The 16,521-nt window shown below is 45.5% G+C and overlaps 1 protein-coding gene across 6 annotated transcripts in view; it reads right to left on the bottom strand.

The window, feature by feature from the left end:
• The window catches only part of LOC139564881 (protein TANC2-like), a 132,885-nt gene that overhangs the window by 21,457 nt on the left and 94,907 nt on the right, over positions 1 to 16,521 (bottom strand). For 5 of the 6 annotated variants that reach the window (XM_071384730.1, XM_071384732.1, XM_071384731.1 and 2 more), the window contains 3 exons: positions 7,479 to 7,627; positions 5,009 to 5,204; positions 4,400 to 4,639 (listed from right to left, as the gene is read on the bottom strand). In XM_071384730.1, coding sequence (XP_071240831.1) covers positions 4,400 to 4,639; positions 5,009 to 5,204; positions 7,479 to 7,627 — 585 coding nt within the window. Of the gene's footprint in view, positions 1 to 4,399; positions 4,640 to 5,008; positions 5,205 to 6,967; positions 7,007 to 7,478; positions 7,628 to 16,521 lie in introns of those variants that run through there. The other variant, XM_071384734.1, reaches the window with a different exon arrangement.

The following is a 16,521-nucleotide window of genomic DNA, read 5'->3' as shown; positions in this document are numbered from 1 at the left end:
GGTTACTGGCCCAATGCTCTAACCACTAGGCTACCTGCCTGGTTCAAGCACACTAAAACAGTCGTGAAGAGGGCACGACCAAACCTATTCCCCCTCAGGAGAATGAAAAGATTTGTCATGGGTCCTCAGATCCTCAAAAGGTTCTACAGCTGCACCATCGAGAGCATCCTAACAGGTTGCATCACTGCCTAGTATGGCAACTGCTCGGCCTCCGACCGCAAGACACTATAGAGGGTAATGCATACGGCCCAGTACATCACTGGGGCCAAGCTTCCTGCCACCCAGGACCTCTATACCAGGCGGTGTCTGAGGAAGACCCTAGAAATTGCCAAAGACTCCAGCCACCCTAGTTACAGATTGTTCTCTCTGCTACCGCACGGCAAGCGGTACCAGAGTGCCAAGTCAAGGTCCAAAAGGTTTCTAAACAGCTTCTACCCCAAGCCATAAAACTCCTGAACATCTAATCAAATGTCCACCCAGACTATTTGCATTGCCCCCCCCCCTCTTCTACACAGCTGCTACTCGCTGATGTTATCATCTATGCATAGTCACTTTAACTTGTTTGGGATAGGGGGCAGCATTTTCACTTTTGGATGAATAGCGTGCCCATAGTGAACTGCCTCTTACTCTGTCCCAGATGCTAATATATGCATATTATTATTAGTATTGGATAGAAAACACTCTGAAGTTTCTAAAACTGTTTGAATGATGTCTGTGAGTATAACAGAACTCATATGGCAGGCAAAAACCTGAGAAAAAATCCAAACAGGAAATGGGAAATATGAGGTTTGTAGTTTTTGAACTCACCCCTATCGAATACACAGTGGGATATGGGTTATTTTTCACTTCCTAAGGCTTCCACTAGATGTCAACCGTCTTTAGAACGTGGTTTCATGATATAAACATCCTAAAGATTGATTCTATACTTAGTTTGATAAGTTTCTTCGACCTGTAATATAACTTTTTGAACGTTTCGTCCAAATGGACCAGATCGCGCTTTTGGATTGTTTACCAAACGCCCTAACAAAAGAAGCTATTGGACATAAATGGACATAAATGAAGGACATTATCGAACAAAACAAGCATTTATTGTGGAACTGCGATTCCTGGGAGTGCATTCTGATGAAGATCATCAAAGGTAAGTGAATATTTCTAATGCTATTTATGAATAATGTTGACTACCCAACATGGCGGAGATTTCTCTGTCTGGTTTGGGCTCTGAGCGCCGTTCTCAGATTATGCTTTTTCCGTAAAGTTTTTTTGAAATCTGACACAGCGTTTGCATTAAGGAGAAGGGGATCTAAAGTTTCATGTATAATAGCTGTATTTTCATCAACATTTCAACATTTCTGTGAATTCATGTGGCTCTCTGCAATATCACTGCATGTTTTGGAACTACTGAATCTAACATGCCAATGTAAAATAAGATTTTTGGATATAAATATGAACTTTACCGAACAAAACATACATGTATTGTGTAACATGAAGTCCTATGAGTGTCATCTGATGAAGATCATCAAAGGTTAGTGATTAATTTTATCTCTATTTGTGCTTTTTGTGACTCCTCTCTTTGGCGGGAAAAATGGCTGGGTTTTCTGTGACTTGGTGGTGACCTAACATAATCGTTTGTGGAGCTTTCGCTGTAAAGCATTTTTGAAATCAGACACTGTGGCTGGATTAACGAGAATGTTATCTTTAAACTTCTTGAGGATAGGGTGCAGAGTTTTCACTTAGGGAAAAATAGCGTGCGCAATTTCAACTTCATGCTACTCATCCCCAGAATATAAGATATGCATATTATTAGTAGATTTGGATAGAAAACACTCTGAAGTTTCTAAAACTGTTTGAATCATATCTGTAAGTATAACAGAACTTATATAGCAGTCAAAACCCTGAGGACTAACTTTTTTATTGTTAAGTTCCTGTATGTTCAATGGGTTATCATGGGCACACCAGAATTCTAAATCACTATCCAAGCAGTTTCTACTGCTTCCACTGGATGTCGCCATTGTATGGAAAAAGGTTAAGGTTTTTCCTTAGTAATCAGAGAAAGATATTGACCCGGAAGTGGAGTGACGTCGTGTGTTTATGTTTGAGAGTTGAGCAAGACTTGAAAAGTACCGTGAGTTTGTTGATATCCTGTATTGAAAACAGATTGACCCGTCTTCAATTTGATCGATTATTAACGTTTACAAATACCTTAAGTTGTATTACAAAAGTACTTTGAAATGTTTTGGCAAAGTTTAGAGGTAATTTTTTAGATATTTTGTCGTGATTTTGCGCAAATTGAACGCTTTTTTTCCTGGTACAACGGCGCCAAATAAATGGACAATTTGGATATATATGGACGGAATTAATCGAACTAAAGGACCATTTATGATGTTTATGGGACATATTGGAGTGCCAACAAAAGAATCTCGTCAAAGGTAATGCATGTTTTATATTTTATTTCTGCGTATTGAGTAGCGCCGGCATGGTTGAAATTGTCAACAAAGAGAGTGTAGCCATTGCACTATCATCAGATAATAGCATCTTATGCTTTCGCCGAAAAGCCTTTTTGAAATCTGACATGTTGGCTGGATTCACAACGAGTGTAGCTTTAATTTGGTATCTTATATGTGTAATTTAATAAAGTTTGATTTTATAGATTTCTTTTTGAATCTGGCCCACATTTTAACAGGCTGTTGGGACGCAAGCGTCCCGCGATCCCAGAGAGGTTAAAATGATGCCTAATACTTTTATGTTTGAGAAATTTGATTTATGAGATTTCTGTTGATTTGTATTTGGCACCCTGCAATTTTATTGGCTGTTGGAGAGGGGTTCCGCTAGCGGAACGGGGTTCCGGTCCTAGACAGGTTAATAACTCTCCCCACATGTACATATTACCTCAACTAACCGCCCCCGTACATTGACTCTGTACCGGTACCCCCCTGTATATATAGTCTCGCTATTGTTATTTTACTGCTGCTCTTTAATTACTTGTTACTTTTATTTCGTATTCATATTTTCTTTTAAACTGCATTGTTGGTTAGGGGCTCATAAGTAAGCATTTCACTGTAAGATCTACACCTGTTGTATTCGGCGCATGTGACTAATACAATTAGATTTGAATGTTGCAGTGGGGGACTTGGGGCGCCGCACTCGTTCTCGGCAACATTCACACTTCTTTATCTCGCTCCGCTCCCTCGTTACCAGGGTGCCTCCCTCCTATCTTTCTTTCTCTGTGTGATTCTTTCTCTCCATCTCCCCCTCCGTCTCTCCCCCCAGTCACCAGAGGGACTATGCCCATGGCTTTGATGTTTCAGTGCTGCCTGGGCCAAGCCTCTCCATGCCCGGTTTATCCTCCCTCCTTTTCCCTATCCATCTTTCTTACGCAGACTCCCCTCTCTCTCCACTAAACTAATGTTGCTCATTCCTTCCATCTTACTGTCCTGATGACTGGAATCTATGCCACACATTCTCCCCTTCTCTCCTATATGCGTTTGTCTTTGTTCCTTTTCCTCTTTCTCCTTTGATCAGTGTCCCCCCTACTGTATATCCGTCTGCTGGTAGCCCTTTCTCTCTTTATTCCTCTATCAGTTTGTCTCCCTCTCTTTACATCTCTATTCCTTTCCCTTTCTCTCTCCTATATCAGTCTCCTCCCCCATTCTCCCACCATGCCCAGCTTTCTTCCCTGACTCTTCAATAAGCTTTGTTTGCACTTCACTCCTCTCAGTGGCCTCTTAGAGGGCATGTGTCAGAAGTCAAAAGAAAAAGGCCAAACAACATAAACCCCTGTATGATCGACCCCTTAAACACTGCTAGCCCAGCTCCATTCATCCCACTGGATAGGCCAAGTCAGATGTGAGGAGCTACAGGCTTTTTTAGAACCAGCTTGCTATGCTGCTTTTATATGCCCTGACATAAAGAGGACATTGAAAACACATGTTTGAACACTTTTAGGGGGATCTGTGGGGCTTTCCTCACCCTGAAGGAATGTTTTACCCTGGCATCCGCGGTATTCACCCCCCACCCCCAGGTACTGTGAGAATATTAACGTTCCCTATTCCCATTAATGTTAATGTCGGAGGTGCACAGGGGGTTAAATAAGAGCACCTAAATGAGGTGGGAACACTCAGTCAGTCTCAGATGCTGAGAAGGGGGTCAATTCCAACTTGGTAACTAGATATCACACATTTATGAAAGTAATATAGCCAAACCCTATAAGGATTTTCAATTAATTCTGAGTTTCAGGTCATTGTCTGAATGGAAATTGATATAGAACAGACCCAAACTTTCAAAGGGTAATGAATCTCCTACCTTTAGCGGCACATTCATTTGTATGCCACTTTGGCCTAAAAGTGTGCAATGAAATGTGGTAAACAAATAAACAAGAGGTGTGGCTGGAACAGTGACTCACCTGCCACAGAGTTGGGCCGGGGCATGAGGTAGAAGGGGATGGAGTGGGCCGTCTCCAGGCTCCTCTCTGGGATCTTGTTCAGGCTGTAGGTGGAGGCAGCCATGTTCTCATCCACGCGGTACAGGAACGAGTCTGTGCCCGAACACTTCTGGGTCTGCCACAGCTTCAGGCTACCCCGCGAGCCGTCCCCGTGCTTCCCCCCACCCCGGTCAGCATTCTCAGAGTAGCTGGTCAGCGTGGCTGTCAGATAAAAGGTAGTTTAGACAAATATAAGCCGTGTTACAGTTCTTTAGAGACTCTGCTTAGTTTAAAACTGATTAAGGCCCATGGAGCAAGGCAAGTTTACTCTTCATTCAATAACACACCTCAAAGTAAATGTTATAACAATAAGAAAATCTCCCAACAGTAGAGCCCATAAGGATATAAAGCAAACATATTTAAATGCAGCTAATCCCATCACCTGGCTTTTCCAAAATGTAAAGAATTAAAACATGAGTATATCAAATTGTTACAGAAAACATGGCTTTCAGTGTAAACGTTTGGCATGCCAGGAAATACATGGGAAACATTACATAACTTCCACAAAATAAGTGAGCGTCTGTCCCTCACCGATGATGCCGCTGTCCCTGCTCTCCAGGGTGGAGGTGGGGCTGGTGATGGAACCATAGGCGCAGTCTCCGGAGGCGTGGTTCCCGGGGGCCCCTCCGGGGGGCAGCGTGGAGCAGGGGCTGCCTGCAGGGGGGGAGGCTGTGCTGCTGGCCAGGCTGGAGCAGGGGCTGATCCGCTGGGTCACTGACATCATGCCCTGGTAGGGAGGGAGGAAGGGTCAGGTCTATACTGAAGTACAGTGATACACCGGACTGCATCAACCCATGAGAAATGATCAGGTAAATTAGCCATGATTAAATGATGATAAGGCACAACCAGTTGACATATCACATGTACAAAGTAGCCTACACACACGTGCACCCACACGCACGCACACACCATAGACCGACAAGACGAGAAAGAATGCTAGGATCAGCAATCATTGATACAGTCCTTGCCTGCCATATTATTCCAGTGCATGTGTAACCGTAGAGTCATCTCTTTTTAATATCTTTTGATGACTCATGCAATTATTTTCATGAGTGAACCATTTTTTGCAATTAATGAATTCTAATTCAGTAGAATATCAATACGTTTAGTGAGCCACGCAAGTAGAATAGATCCAGTTATACTTTGATCTATTGAGCAGGGGCAGGGAGAGAGAGAGGCAGGCCCACCTCCGGGCATGCTGGATTCTTATTCCAGACAATCTGTTCATCAATTATCCATGGCCCTGGCTCTAAATGAAAAACAAATTGATTTGGACATTGGTCATTTGAAAATAAATCGGGAGATTAGTCAGAATAGCATAGAAATTCACAGGAGACCAGGATGTGAGCAGAGGCGTGAGTGACTTCTTAGGGAAGATTTGGCGCAAGACAGAGGGCATCCAAGTATGGAATGCTCCTTGGTCATGATAACAACTCTGCTGTGATTCTGATATGTTTAGGGAGGCTCCGTAGAAATTAATATAGAACGGGAGGTTCCCTCCCACCTAGCCTACCCAGACTGCTTGCGTGGGAGTGGCAGGCCTCTAAACTGGGACTTGAGAAAACCAGGGCTGGGTTTTTGTTACCACTGCAGTTTGGCACAAAGGACTGAACCAAAGGCATACTGCTGAGCTGTGTAGAACAAGGGGTGCATCTCAATAGTCTAAACAAGCTCTCCTCTCCTCGTCTCCTTCCACTCATCTCAACAGATCAGAAAGACCGATAAAGGCAAAATGGGCCAGATCATTGCTGATGAAGGACACCAGAGGTGGAAGGCACTAGTTAAGGTGCACCCAACGTGTGAAGTGTGGAAAGTGGGTCAGGCTTTAAGGCGGAGTCGCTCCAGCACCGTTGGCTCTGCCATTGGATAGGCCTCTGTGGAGGCACACTGCTTAGACAAGAGGATGTGGCATGCGGCGGGCAGTTTTCACGACCGAGGTTGCGGGTTACCATCCCCTGGGCCTCAGCTGCCCTAGGTTACGGTATGTTGGTTCTGCAGGAGTGAAGGAGAGCCTAGCGCCCCTCACTCCGAGCTAGGTTATCCATAACTCACAGGATTGATCTTCACAAACATCTTCTGAGCCAGCGCATAGTGGTGTCAGGGGCCATTGAGTTTGCAGTAAACAAATTACGTAATCTACAAAATGGTACACTTGCTTCCGACGCTTATGAGGCCTTGGAAAGTGATCTGCACATCCCACTGATTTGGGGTGTGCTTCTATAGCTGTGGGGCCCTTATAAACTGGACCACATTGTGTGCTGGCCACCTACAATAGTGACTATTGGAGTACCACTCATCTAGGGGAAAGCCTGCACTTTGTATCCTGATGCCATGATGGGTCTTTAAAGACTCCAAAGTATTGACAAACTAATAATAATATACTGTAACAGTGCATGACAGAAGGGTGTGTAACCTACCGGTCCGTGGTCGTGGTCGTCCATGCTCTTACTGTACTCTAGTGTGTGTGTAGTGTGCGTGTGTGTAACCTACCTGGCTGTCGTCGTGGTCGTCCATGCTCTTACTGTACTCTAGTGTGTGTGTAGTGTGCGTGTGTGTAACCTACCTGGCTGTCGTCGTGGTCGTCCATGCTCTTACTGTACTCTAGTGTGTGTGTAGTGTGCGTGTGTGTAACCTACCTGGCTGTCGTCGTGGTCGTCCATGCTCTTACTGTACTCTAGTGTGTGTGTAGTGTGCGTGTGTGTAACCTACCTGGCTGTCGTCGTGGTCGTCCATGCTCTTACTGTACTCTAGTGTGTGTGTAGTGTGCGTGTGTGTAACCTACCTGGCTGTCGTCGTGGTCGTCCATGCTCTTACTGTACTCTAGTGTGTGTGTAGTGTGCGTGTGTGTAACCTACCTGGCTGTCGTCGTGGTCGTCCATGCTCTTACTGTACTCTAGTGTGTGTGTAGTGTGCGTGTGTGTAACCTACCTGGCTGTCGTCGTGGTCGTCCATGCTCTTACTGTACTCTAGTGTGTGTGTAGTGTGCGTGTGTGTAACCTACCTGGCTGTCGTCGTGGTCGTCCATGTCGTACTGTGAGCCCGGCTGTCCCTCGTTCATCTTGTCTCCCAGTAGGAAGCCCAGGCGCGTCATCAGAGTGTTGGCTGCCTCGTCCACAGAGGGAGGGGGGCCCAGCTCCTGGCTCTCCTCACCTGGAGGGATGGAGGGAGAGATGGAGATGGGGAGGGAGAGCGAGAAAGGATTCAGGTCAACACCGCAGTACAGCGGTGTATGTATTGAATATGTATTGAACTGCAGCAGATTAAGCCTGAGGGGATCAATTCTCAATCCAGAACCATAATGAGGCAACCCCTTAATCTAGTCAAAGAGCCGTTGGCTTGCTCTCAGTTTAGTTGAATTGAAAGAATCATGTGCACTGCTCAACCACCAAAGACAACCACCAAATCTCTCACCACAAAACACACATAACTTAGAGATTAATGTACAGAGCTCGTAACAATTCCCCCAGACACAACACTACAGTTCCTACAACAAATCCCCTTGGAGGAAGTTCCTGTCCCTTACACACCCTGGCGATCAATCTGTCCTTCACAAAAAATGTAAGCTATCCCACAATCCCCAGCGGGAGGACGTCGGGTGGACTGTACATCGATCCTACAGTATGTGAGAAGCAGAGGGATGGAGCGAGGTGAACACAGCGTTGGGGAGAACAAACTGGCTCTGGGACACTGAGGGAGACCGGAATAAACAGGGGAGGGCTTGGAAGGATTAAGAACCCATTTCTATTATTCAGACCAGGACCCCTCCACAAAAATAAGTCTGGGAGATGACTTCATTTCGCCTCACTGTTAAGGGGTCGGTCATGAGCATTCCAAGCACAATGTCTGCCACGTATTAGTAGCTTGTGTTCAAGTAGGAGCTGTCCCTGCTTCAATATCCCCCTCTTTCACGTCTCTTAATGCTAAGGACAATCTGGATAATCTTCTTGATTAAACAGCATGTTCATATTACAACAGGCAATCAAGTTAATCAAGCTACTGGAATGCTCCGAGCATGTGCTTAATCCTCTGTGATGTTATTTAACTAGCTGACAGGTGTATTAGCATAAACAAGCGTCAGTGTAGTCTGCACTCCGAGCCAATAGAAAACCCTAGAACGGCTCTCATCATCACTACGTGTTTAGCACCCTAATGAGGCAGCAGTCAGTCCAACACAAAGACGGCAGATGGGAGAGGACCAACGCCCCGTCTCATTGAAGGAGTGGAGCGGAGAGAAAGAAGGAAGAGAAAGAGAGGAGTAGGCGAGGTGACACTTTTTTTGCTCCTCTGACAGACATGTTGTTGGTCCTATGGGCAGGTCAAAGGAAGTAGCGGAAACCAATAAAAACAGGAGACGGCCATCTGGACACCTGGTCCGTTTGACCTGTGGCCACCAGCCACCGCCCCTACACCACCACAGACCATACATTTGTATCAATGGAGACAACCCTGCGTGTCGACTACTCCGCTGTGTCAAAATAAAACCCCTCAACAATGGGCACACATGGCAACAGACAGACAGGCACTTGTTATTCTAAAGGCTCATCATAGTACTGTCACTGTTGGAACACACACCTACACACACTGGCTATAAAATGGCTGATTAGTCACTTATGCCTAAGAGAGGGATAAGGCACCACAGCTGAGAAAAGAGACTGCATAGAATCATTGATCTTCATTTTAATGTATTCTCTCGACCTAAATATGCCAACTACAAGCACATAAAAAATAGAACAGCTCTTTAGAGATGATCTTTTCTTTCAGAACACGTGAGCCTAAAAATGGCACAGAATTGTTATAATAAACACATACAAATCCTGACACTACTGTATGATCACAGCTATGAAGGATGAAACATGTGGACCTGAAAAAGAAGCACGTACATTACAGTGCTCTGGTGGGTCTCCTTTCTCTCCCTCACGCCACAGAATCTCACCCTGCTGAAGGAGTACAATAATGCAGATGGTCGTCATGGCAACTATCAGTGCACTACGGAATGTGCTCCTGGTTGCGCGAGGGCGTCTCTCTCTTTCTTTCCATCTCTCTCTCCAGCTCTAGCCCTTTCGCACAGCCTCTCAAGACCTCTGTCTTTCTTCCACTGGTGGACTATAATTACTGCTGGATCCACTGACACCATTATGACAGTAAATCTCTACAAGGCACATGGCTGGAAAATGTTGTTCATCAAACATGTCTGTTCAGAGGTTTCTCAAGCAGTACAGCCGCTAACGATGACATTCTTTATAACTGAATAGCGTTGGATCCTTACTAGAACAGAAAAGAGCACAAGCATAACAGTTGAGACTTAATGTCCCCCCCTAGAACAGAAGAGACACACACATGAACACACATCTATACTAGAGTGCGCTGTTAACCCCTCCTGGAGAGAGATGTAGACAGTGGCCATTAAATAGGTCAGACTGGCTGCAGGGGGCTGGAGACTGACGGGGGTTAGAGGTGGGGGGTAATTTCAGCAACAGGAATTTTAACAGGAGAGCAGGGGAGGTGGATGGATTTATGACTAACAGGTTATCCCTGTTTGAATGACCCCTGTTGCATTCATCTGCCAAGGAAAACACAGTTACAGTGGTCCCGAGAACACACTGCAGACTGGAACTAGCTTGTTCTGGGAAGTTTAGGCCAAGCTTGGGTCACTGCAAGAAACCTCAGAAATGGCAATATAGTGCATTGACAGAACCCATCCTCATGAGCTGCCCAACATTGTGCTAACTAGTGACTGGCCATGTCTGTAGTAAAGGGAGTTGGACAGCGGAGGGTCACAACAGCTAAATTAACTATGTTCTGTTGGTCTGCCATGACGCCCCCCTTTTCCTCACTAGTTAATCCAAACAATAACAGCAGTAGCATCTCCTCAGCTCAGATGTTAAAGTCATTCCACTCTGGGATACAAGACCCATGGGGACCCCTCGTAAACATCCCAAAGTACCTTGGTCCCCACCTCCTCCATCTCCCAGCAAGCTCTACTCTAACCAAGCATGGTTCCCGTAAGAGACACCGTTAATTATTTGTTTGTGTTTACGGCCAAAAAAAAACCATCAGTTAGGTTGAGGAAACCTCATGCCTTCTCTCTCAGCAGCTGTAATGCGCAACGGTCTCAAAACAGGAGAGGCGATAGCAATTGGCTAAGTGGTTTTTGAGTGACGGCATATTAACCAATGACTGATTTGATATCAAAGCTGGCAGAGGAGGTCAGGCTTCAACCCCAACATTTGAATGGCAAAGCCCTTGGAAAGTAGACCCCTCCTTCCAAGGCCAGTAGTGACAAAGCCTTTTGAAACAGCATGTGAAAAAAAGCTTATGTTGCACTGAAATAGAACTCCCCACCACACAGCAGTGAATTTAATAGCTACAGAACGCTGACTGACGCTAGGAACCCTTAATCTAATAATTGTATTATCATTCCTAAGGCACTGACACATTGTTTCCAACTCATCTGGAGTAGGTTCCCAATGCTTAGCAATCATTACTGTACTTCTACAAATCACAACTATCTTGTAACGCAACTGAATAAAAAAGAAGAAGAATTGTATTGAAAATGAAATGCCATCATAGGTAGCAGTTTGAGTGGCGGGTCATCTTAACAACACATACTGAACTTGTTGGCAGGTCACCCATTGTTTGGATTACAATTTTGGTGGAGAGTCGGAGTTGATATTTTATTTTTAAGACAGACAGACGCAGACAGAGAGAGACAGACTTATAGGGGAGGTAAGATCACAGTGCCCGTAAGCGCTATGCTCCGAAAGTACATGTCCGAAAATAAGTCTGCAAGCTGGTTTGAGTTAGTGGAGCTGCACAGAGTGGAGTGGCTTCAGAGGTTCTGGGGGTGGAAGAGAGACAGGGCTGGGAGATGAATGAGATGGGTCTATCTGTATGGAGATCCAGGAATAAATACCCTCAACATATGTTGGAGACAGTATTAAAAGCAGTTGTGGCGACAGTAACTTGAGCAATTAAACAATTAAATGCTGCACTTCCTGTGCCAGCAAGAGTTAACAAACCACCTATCATTTGTTTACAGTCATCTGTGTTACAGTTAAACTGTGTACTCAATATCGCACAAATGAACTGAAATTACATAAAATCTCAGTTCAATACAATATTCTTCCTTCTCTAGAGACACTATCTGAATTTTTTATTTTTTTTCTCTCTCTCTGAACACCATTTATGCTGTGATCTCCCTCCATTTATGTCTCCACATCTCCAACTAAATATCCCTTAATCGAGACGGATGACACCTCAGCCATGCCTCTGATCCATCTCTCATCGTGACACACACTCCACACAGAGGCATTCCAATGGATCAAATGTAATGAGCTGACAGAGGCGATAATGACGGAGGTCAAATATATGTTTATTACAGACAGATGCAATGCCTCCTCATCATCCACACCCTCCTGTCTCTCACTGATACCTTGCTCTGGTGAGGGGAGGAACGAGGCCTACGAACTACAGAACACAGTGAGCGGTTATTAGTCAAACGTGCTGTCAATCATTGAGTATTACTATGGATCGTCTAATGGAGTCAGGTGGGGAGAGAGAGAAAGAAGAGCTTTGAATGAGCTGCGATGGACAATGAGACAACGATTGTCCTCATTCAATAACTCTCCTCTTCTTCCCTGTATTCTCACCTCCTCCTTCTCTGTCCATTTCTTGTCCATCACTTCCTCCAGTGTGGCCTGTCTCAATGCGAGGCAGCTCTGAGGTGTGCCCATGGGACAAACAGCAGATATCCAACAACAATCTCCGGAGTAACGAGGAGGCATGACCGACTCCTGCTGCCATAGCGTCGCCTCCACAACCCTGTTCCCGGTGCCGCCGCAAACACTTTTGTCGCGAACACCTCACCCCTGTGCGGACACACGTCTTCCTCATTGACGTGGTGCAATCCATGATAGGTAAGAGTGTTGTACCCCCACAATGAGCGCAAAAGCAGCCCTTGCTAAAATGGGTCTGTATAGTTCCAGTAGTCTGATGTAAAATGAGCTGGGCTGCTTTGTCCTGGTTCTTTTTTCCTACATTGGAGCTGGGACAGGATGGTGGAGGGGGGAGGCGAGGCCTGCGCTGGCGGTTTGGTTGTTCTGTAAGGCTTCAGAGAATACCACTGGCTGAGACTTCAACAGAAATCATAAGGAGTCTGAAAGGGTTGGAGTCCAAACACCACAGAGCAAGGGAAGAAAGGAGGGAGAGAGGCCAGCCAGAAACCACCAAACTCATTCAGCGACCTCAGCATTGCTCTCTGCCTTTCTTTATAAAAAGGTGCTGTTAAAGTTGGGAGAAACGTCACACACACACGCGCTCTCTCACTCAGACAGATCAGGTCCTGACAGACCGAAGGGGTCAGGGTTACCAGAACAGTGCATATCCAGGTCAGTATTCTTGGCACAGTGAAAGCTCCAATTCTGGAATGGGAGGACCCCCCCTCCCTCCCTCCCCTCCAAAAATGGTCCCACAAGCATACACATACATTCACAGAGAAAGACAGACAGAAAAAGGGCAGGGAGCCACAGATAGGAGAGAGGGAACCACTAACCAGACAGCGAAAGAGAGAGAGGGCTGGCTTGTGAAGAGGAGGACCAGAGCACAGATGGTAATGCTTATGGGAAGTGTCAACCCAGGCTGTGCAGGGGGAGGGTAGTTACTCTGTTGTTGAGTCACGGGGACGGTAAAACGAGGGGCCCAGGGTCATCACCCCTTTGACCTTGCCTCCCCGAGAGCCGTCTGCAGTGGACAAGGGGGTGTCGAGTCAGGGTGGGTCATGTGTCACTTCTTTTAAGAGATGGTCAATCTGTCATCCCTGCATGTCTGGTAGGGTCAGTGAATGGCCTTGTCATGTTTATGCAACAAGATACCATACCTGCTGTTTGTTAGCTTTACCAAGACATCTATATCCAGCCACAACAGCTGCACTTACAGTAAGCACTGGGTGTCATCTGATGGAGTTTGCGTATGTGTATAAGTTAACACACAACACATAAGTACGGCAACTATAAATGTTGTTGCAACAAGCCTAGAGACAACTCTTGAAAACAAGTATAAAATTAGTAGGAACAGACACAGAATTCAAACAAAAATATGTTGTTTCTCTGCCCCAGGGTGGGGGTAACAAAGGGAGTAATTAGGAAACATGAAACTCAAAGTGAAAAGTTTAAGACATTTTAGTGGCAATTCAAGCATGCATTCCATTAACTGTGGTTTGAAAAACAAAAGCAACCAACTAAAGCATGTCGGTCTCTTTGACATGTGAAAAGAAAGGGGAATGCCCACAAACTATTAAGAATAGATGCTCTCTGAGTTTTAATGTAGCAGTATTCTGACCACAGCAGGTTTTTGTCCGGCTTTCACAATGTGAGAATAGTGGGAATATTTATAGATGGGACAAGTGATTACAAAGTGAGTCCTTCCACGGTTTGTTTCTTGACAAGCAGATGTGAAGACTGAGTTCACCGGGCAGCTTTTGGAGATTCCAGCCAGTACATCAAATCTTGGCCTATTATGTGGAGCTGGAGAGAGTTGAGAGACTTGTCAAATGACGAGAGTCATTTGGAGCGAGAGCCATGTCTTTATGACAAACACAGCTTCCTAAGAAAATGTTTAAATGGATGAGGGAATAAAACAGACAGGAATATCAGCTAATGGTCAAAGCCCGTTCTCCTTTAAGCTTCCATTGGGCATCAGTTAGGAGACATCATCCTCTCCAGAATGATACAAGACGGAAGTATTCCAGTTGTGCTATTGCAGTCCTTTCTACTCTCTTTCTAAAGTAACTGTCCAGCGTTTCCAGATTTCTATGAACTATAATAATTCATTACAATGAGTGAAATAGTTTTCCTTCCTAAATGTTTTAACTAAGTTTGTTAAAAAGCAGCTTTCTGTGTTGGAAGGGTGTGGGTGTACCCCAACAACAGAGCGGTGTGGGCGTATACTGGTCATCAAAAATATTAATGCGAGTAGACTGCCGATTGGCCAGCTAATCCTCCTCTATGGAGGAAATAGTGAGCATTTTTGAAACTGTCTGTTTGAGATACAAGTTTGAGGTGGGGTTTTTCTAATGTTTAGAAATTCAATTGATTGGACATGATTTGGAAAGGCCCTGCCAAGCCGCACTGCTTCTTGACACACTGCTCTCTTAACCTGGAAGCCAGCCGCACCAACGTGCCGGGGGAAACACTACAACTGGCGACCAAAGTCAGCGTGCATGCGCCCGACCCATCACAGGAGTCGCTAGAGCGCGATGGGAGAAGGACATCCTGGCCGGTCAAATCCTCCCCGAACAAGGACGACGCTGAGCCAATTGTGCGCCACCTCATGGGTCTCCCAGTCGCGGCCGGCTGCGACACAGCCCAGGATCGAACCTGCGTCTGTAGTAACTGTGATGCAGTGCCTTAGACCGCAGCGTCACTCGCGAGGCTCCGAATGCACTGTAAGTTAACAGAATATTAACTTTTAAAAGTCCGATTTTCACTGAACAATTACTTTAAGACATGTAGACTGTATGAATCCCTGAAAAATGATAGCGGAGTTGATCAGTGAACTCTGGAGTTTGACTGGAGATCTGCTCTTGGGTATACAACATTTCTCAAACCGTCTGTCTGCTGGGACGAGCTGTCATTCGTTACATGGGAGAACACCGCAATATGGTTTACCCCCGCCCCCCCGGGCAGGACTTCAAAGTGTTCAGAGCTCATATACTTCCATCATCCTTAGGCCAGAAAAAAGACAGTGAAATCTGGCATGAGAGCTACAGTAGTTGTCTGGGCAAGAGGAGCCACGCTCCTCAAAAGCTAACAAAGAACTATGTGCTGTTTCAAGGTCCCTTGCTTGAGTTTAGCTGGAGTTCAACTCCTTCCAGGGGTTTAAGGAGAGGTTCTGTGAGGTAAACGTTGCCAGAAAACTGATTGCAGCTTGAAGACAACATAGTCCTGTCATGTAAAAACACTACTCTTGGAGTGGGTGAGACAATTCTCCTCAGGACCCACTAAAAAGTGATACTTCCCCTCGCTTTTGAACCAACCAATGTGTTTACTGAGAGGACCGTGAAAAGGGTTACTTGTTTTCCAAGGAAGTGTTGTTCTAGGATTAAAATCATTCCTCAGGTTAGAACAGCATGGAGACGTCTTCCTGATGGATTGGCACATTCCTCCATGCTCCACTCTAACCAACACATTTCAAGGTGACAAATCCGGTCTGTCATCTTTGCTCTCTCCTAGCTTCAAGGTCTGGCAACAACATGTGAGAAATCTGTTTAATACTCCCAAGATAACATATTTAGTGTCTATTCTCTGCAATAGCACTACCTCATTATGGCTGAAGAGCTGAACAATCACAAAAAAGGAGATCTGAATGTCAGATGTTGCATTTCTATTTACATGGTGAGATATTTAGAGACAGAGAATTGGGTTAAGAACCACTTTCTGGCATGCAACAACAACTTACATAAGCCCACCGAACAGTGAATACACTGGTGCAGAGCACAAAGAGTTGAACCAGTCACATCGCAGGCACTACTACAAAAACCACTGCTAACAATCCTACGTCCTTGTTCTCTCCTGGCTATTCCTCATTGGATGGAGATGCTAACTCTGCCCACCAGCTGTCAAGCCCAGAGAGAACCTCCCCATCGCCCCAGAACGCCAAAGGACACACCTTCCATTAAAGCTTATGCTTACAGTTCCCTTTGGTCTCCCCCTGGAGCACTCAAAGGAAGCCAATGAGAGGAAAGGAGGAGAGTGTAGGTTAGCGGATGGGGGCAATACGAGGGGAATTAATAAAATGGTGTAAGTGCATCATGGGCGTAGAAAATCCCTCCAGGGACAGATATGACATTTCTCTGCGGCAGCACTTTCCAGGAAGAGAAGGGGCTTAACAATACCCTCCTCTACAGGGGGATGGGCTGTCACTATGATGGATTCATAAATCCTGCTAACGAGATTACAGAGTAAGAAAATATGTTTGTGAGCGAGCGGTCTGCACAGCACCCACAGGCCGGCCGAGTAGCGGGTCACGTGTGCAATCGTGCGTGTGTG

Source organism: Salvelinus alpinus, chromosome 36 (genome assembly GCF_045679555.1).
Source record: "Salvelinus alpinus chromosome 36, SLU_Salpinus.1, whole genome shotgun sequence".
NCBI classification, from domain to species: Eukaryota; Metazoa; Chordata; class Actinopteri; order Salmoniformes; family Salmonidae; genus Salvelinus; species Salvelinus alpinus.
Note: the sequence above shows the minus strand (reverse complement) of the source record. Positions and strands in the feature narration are given on the sequence as shown.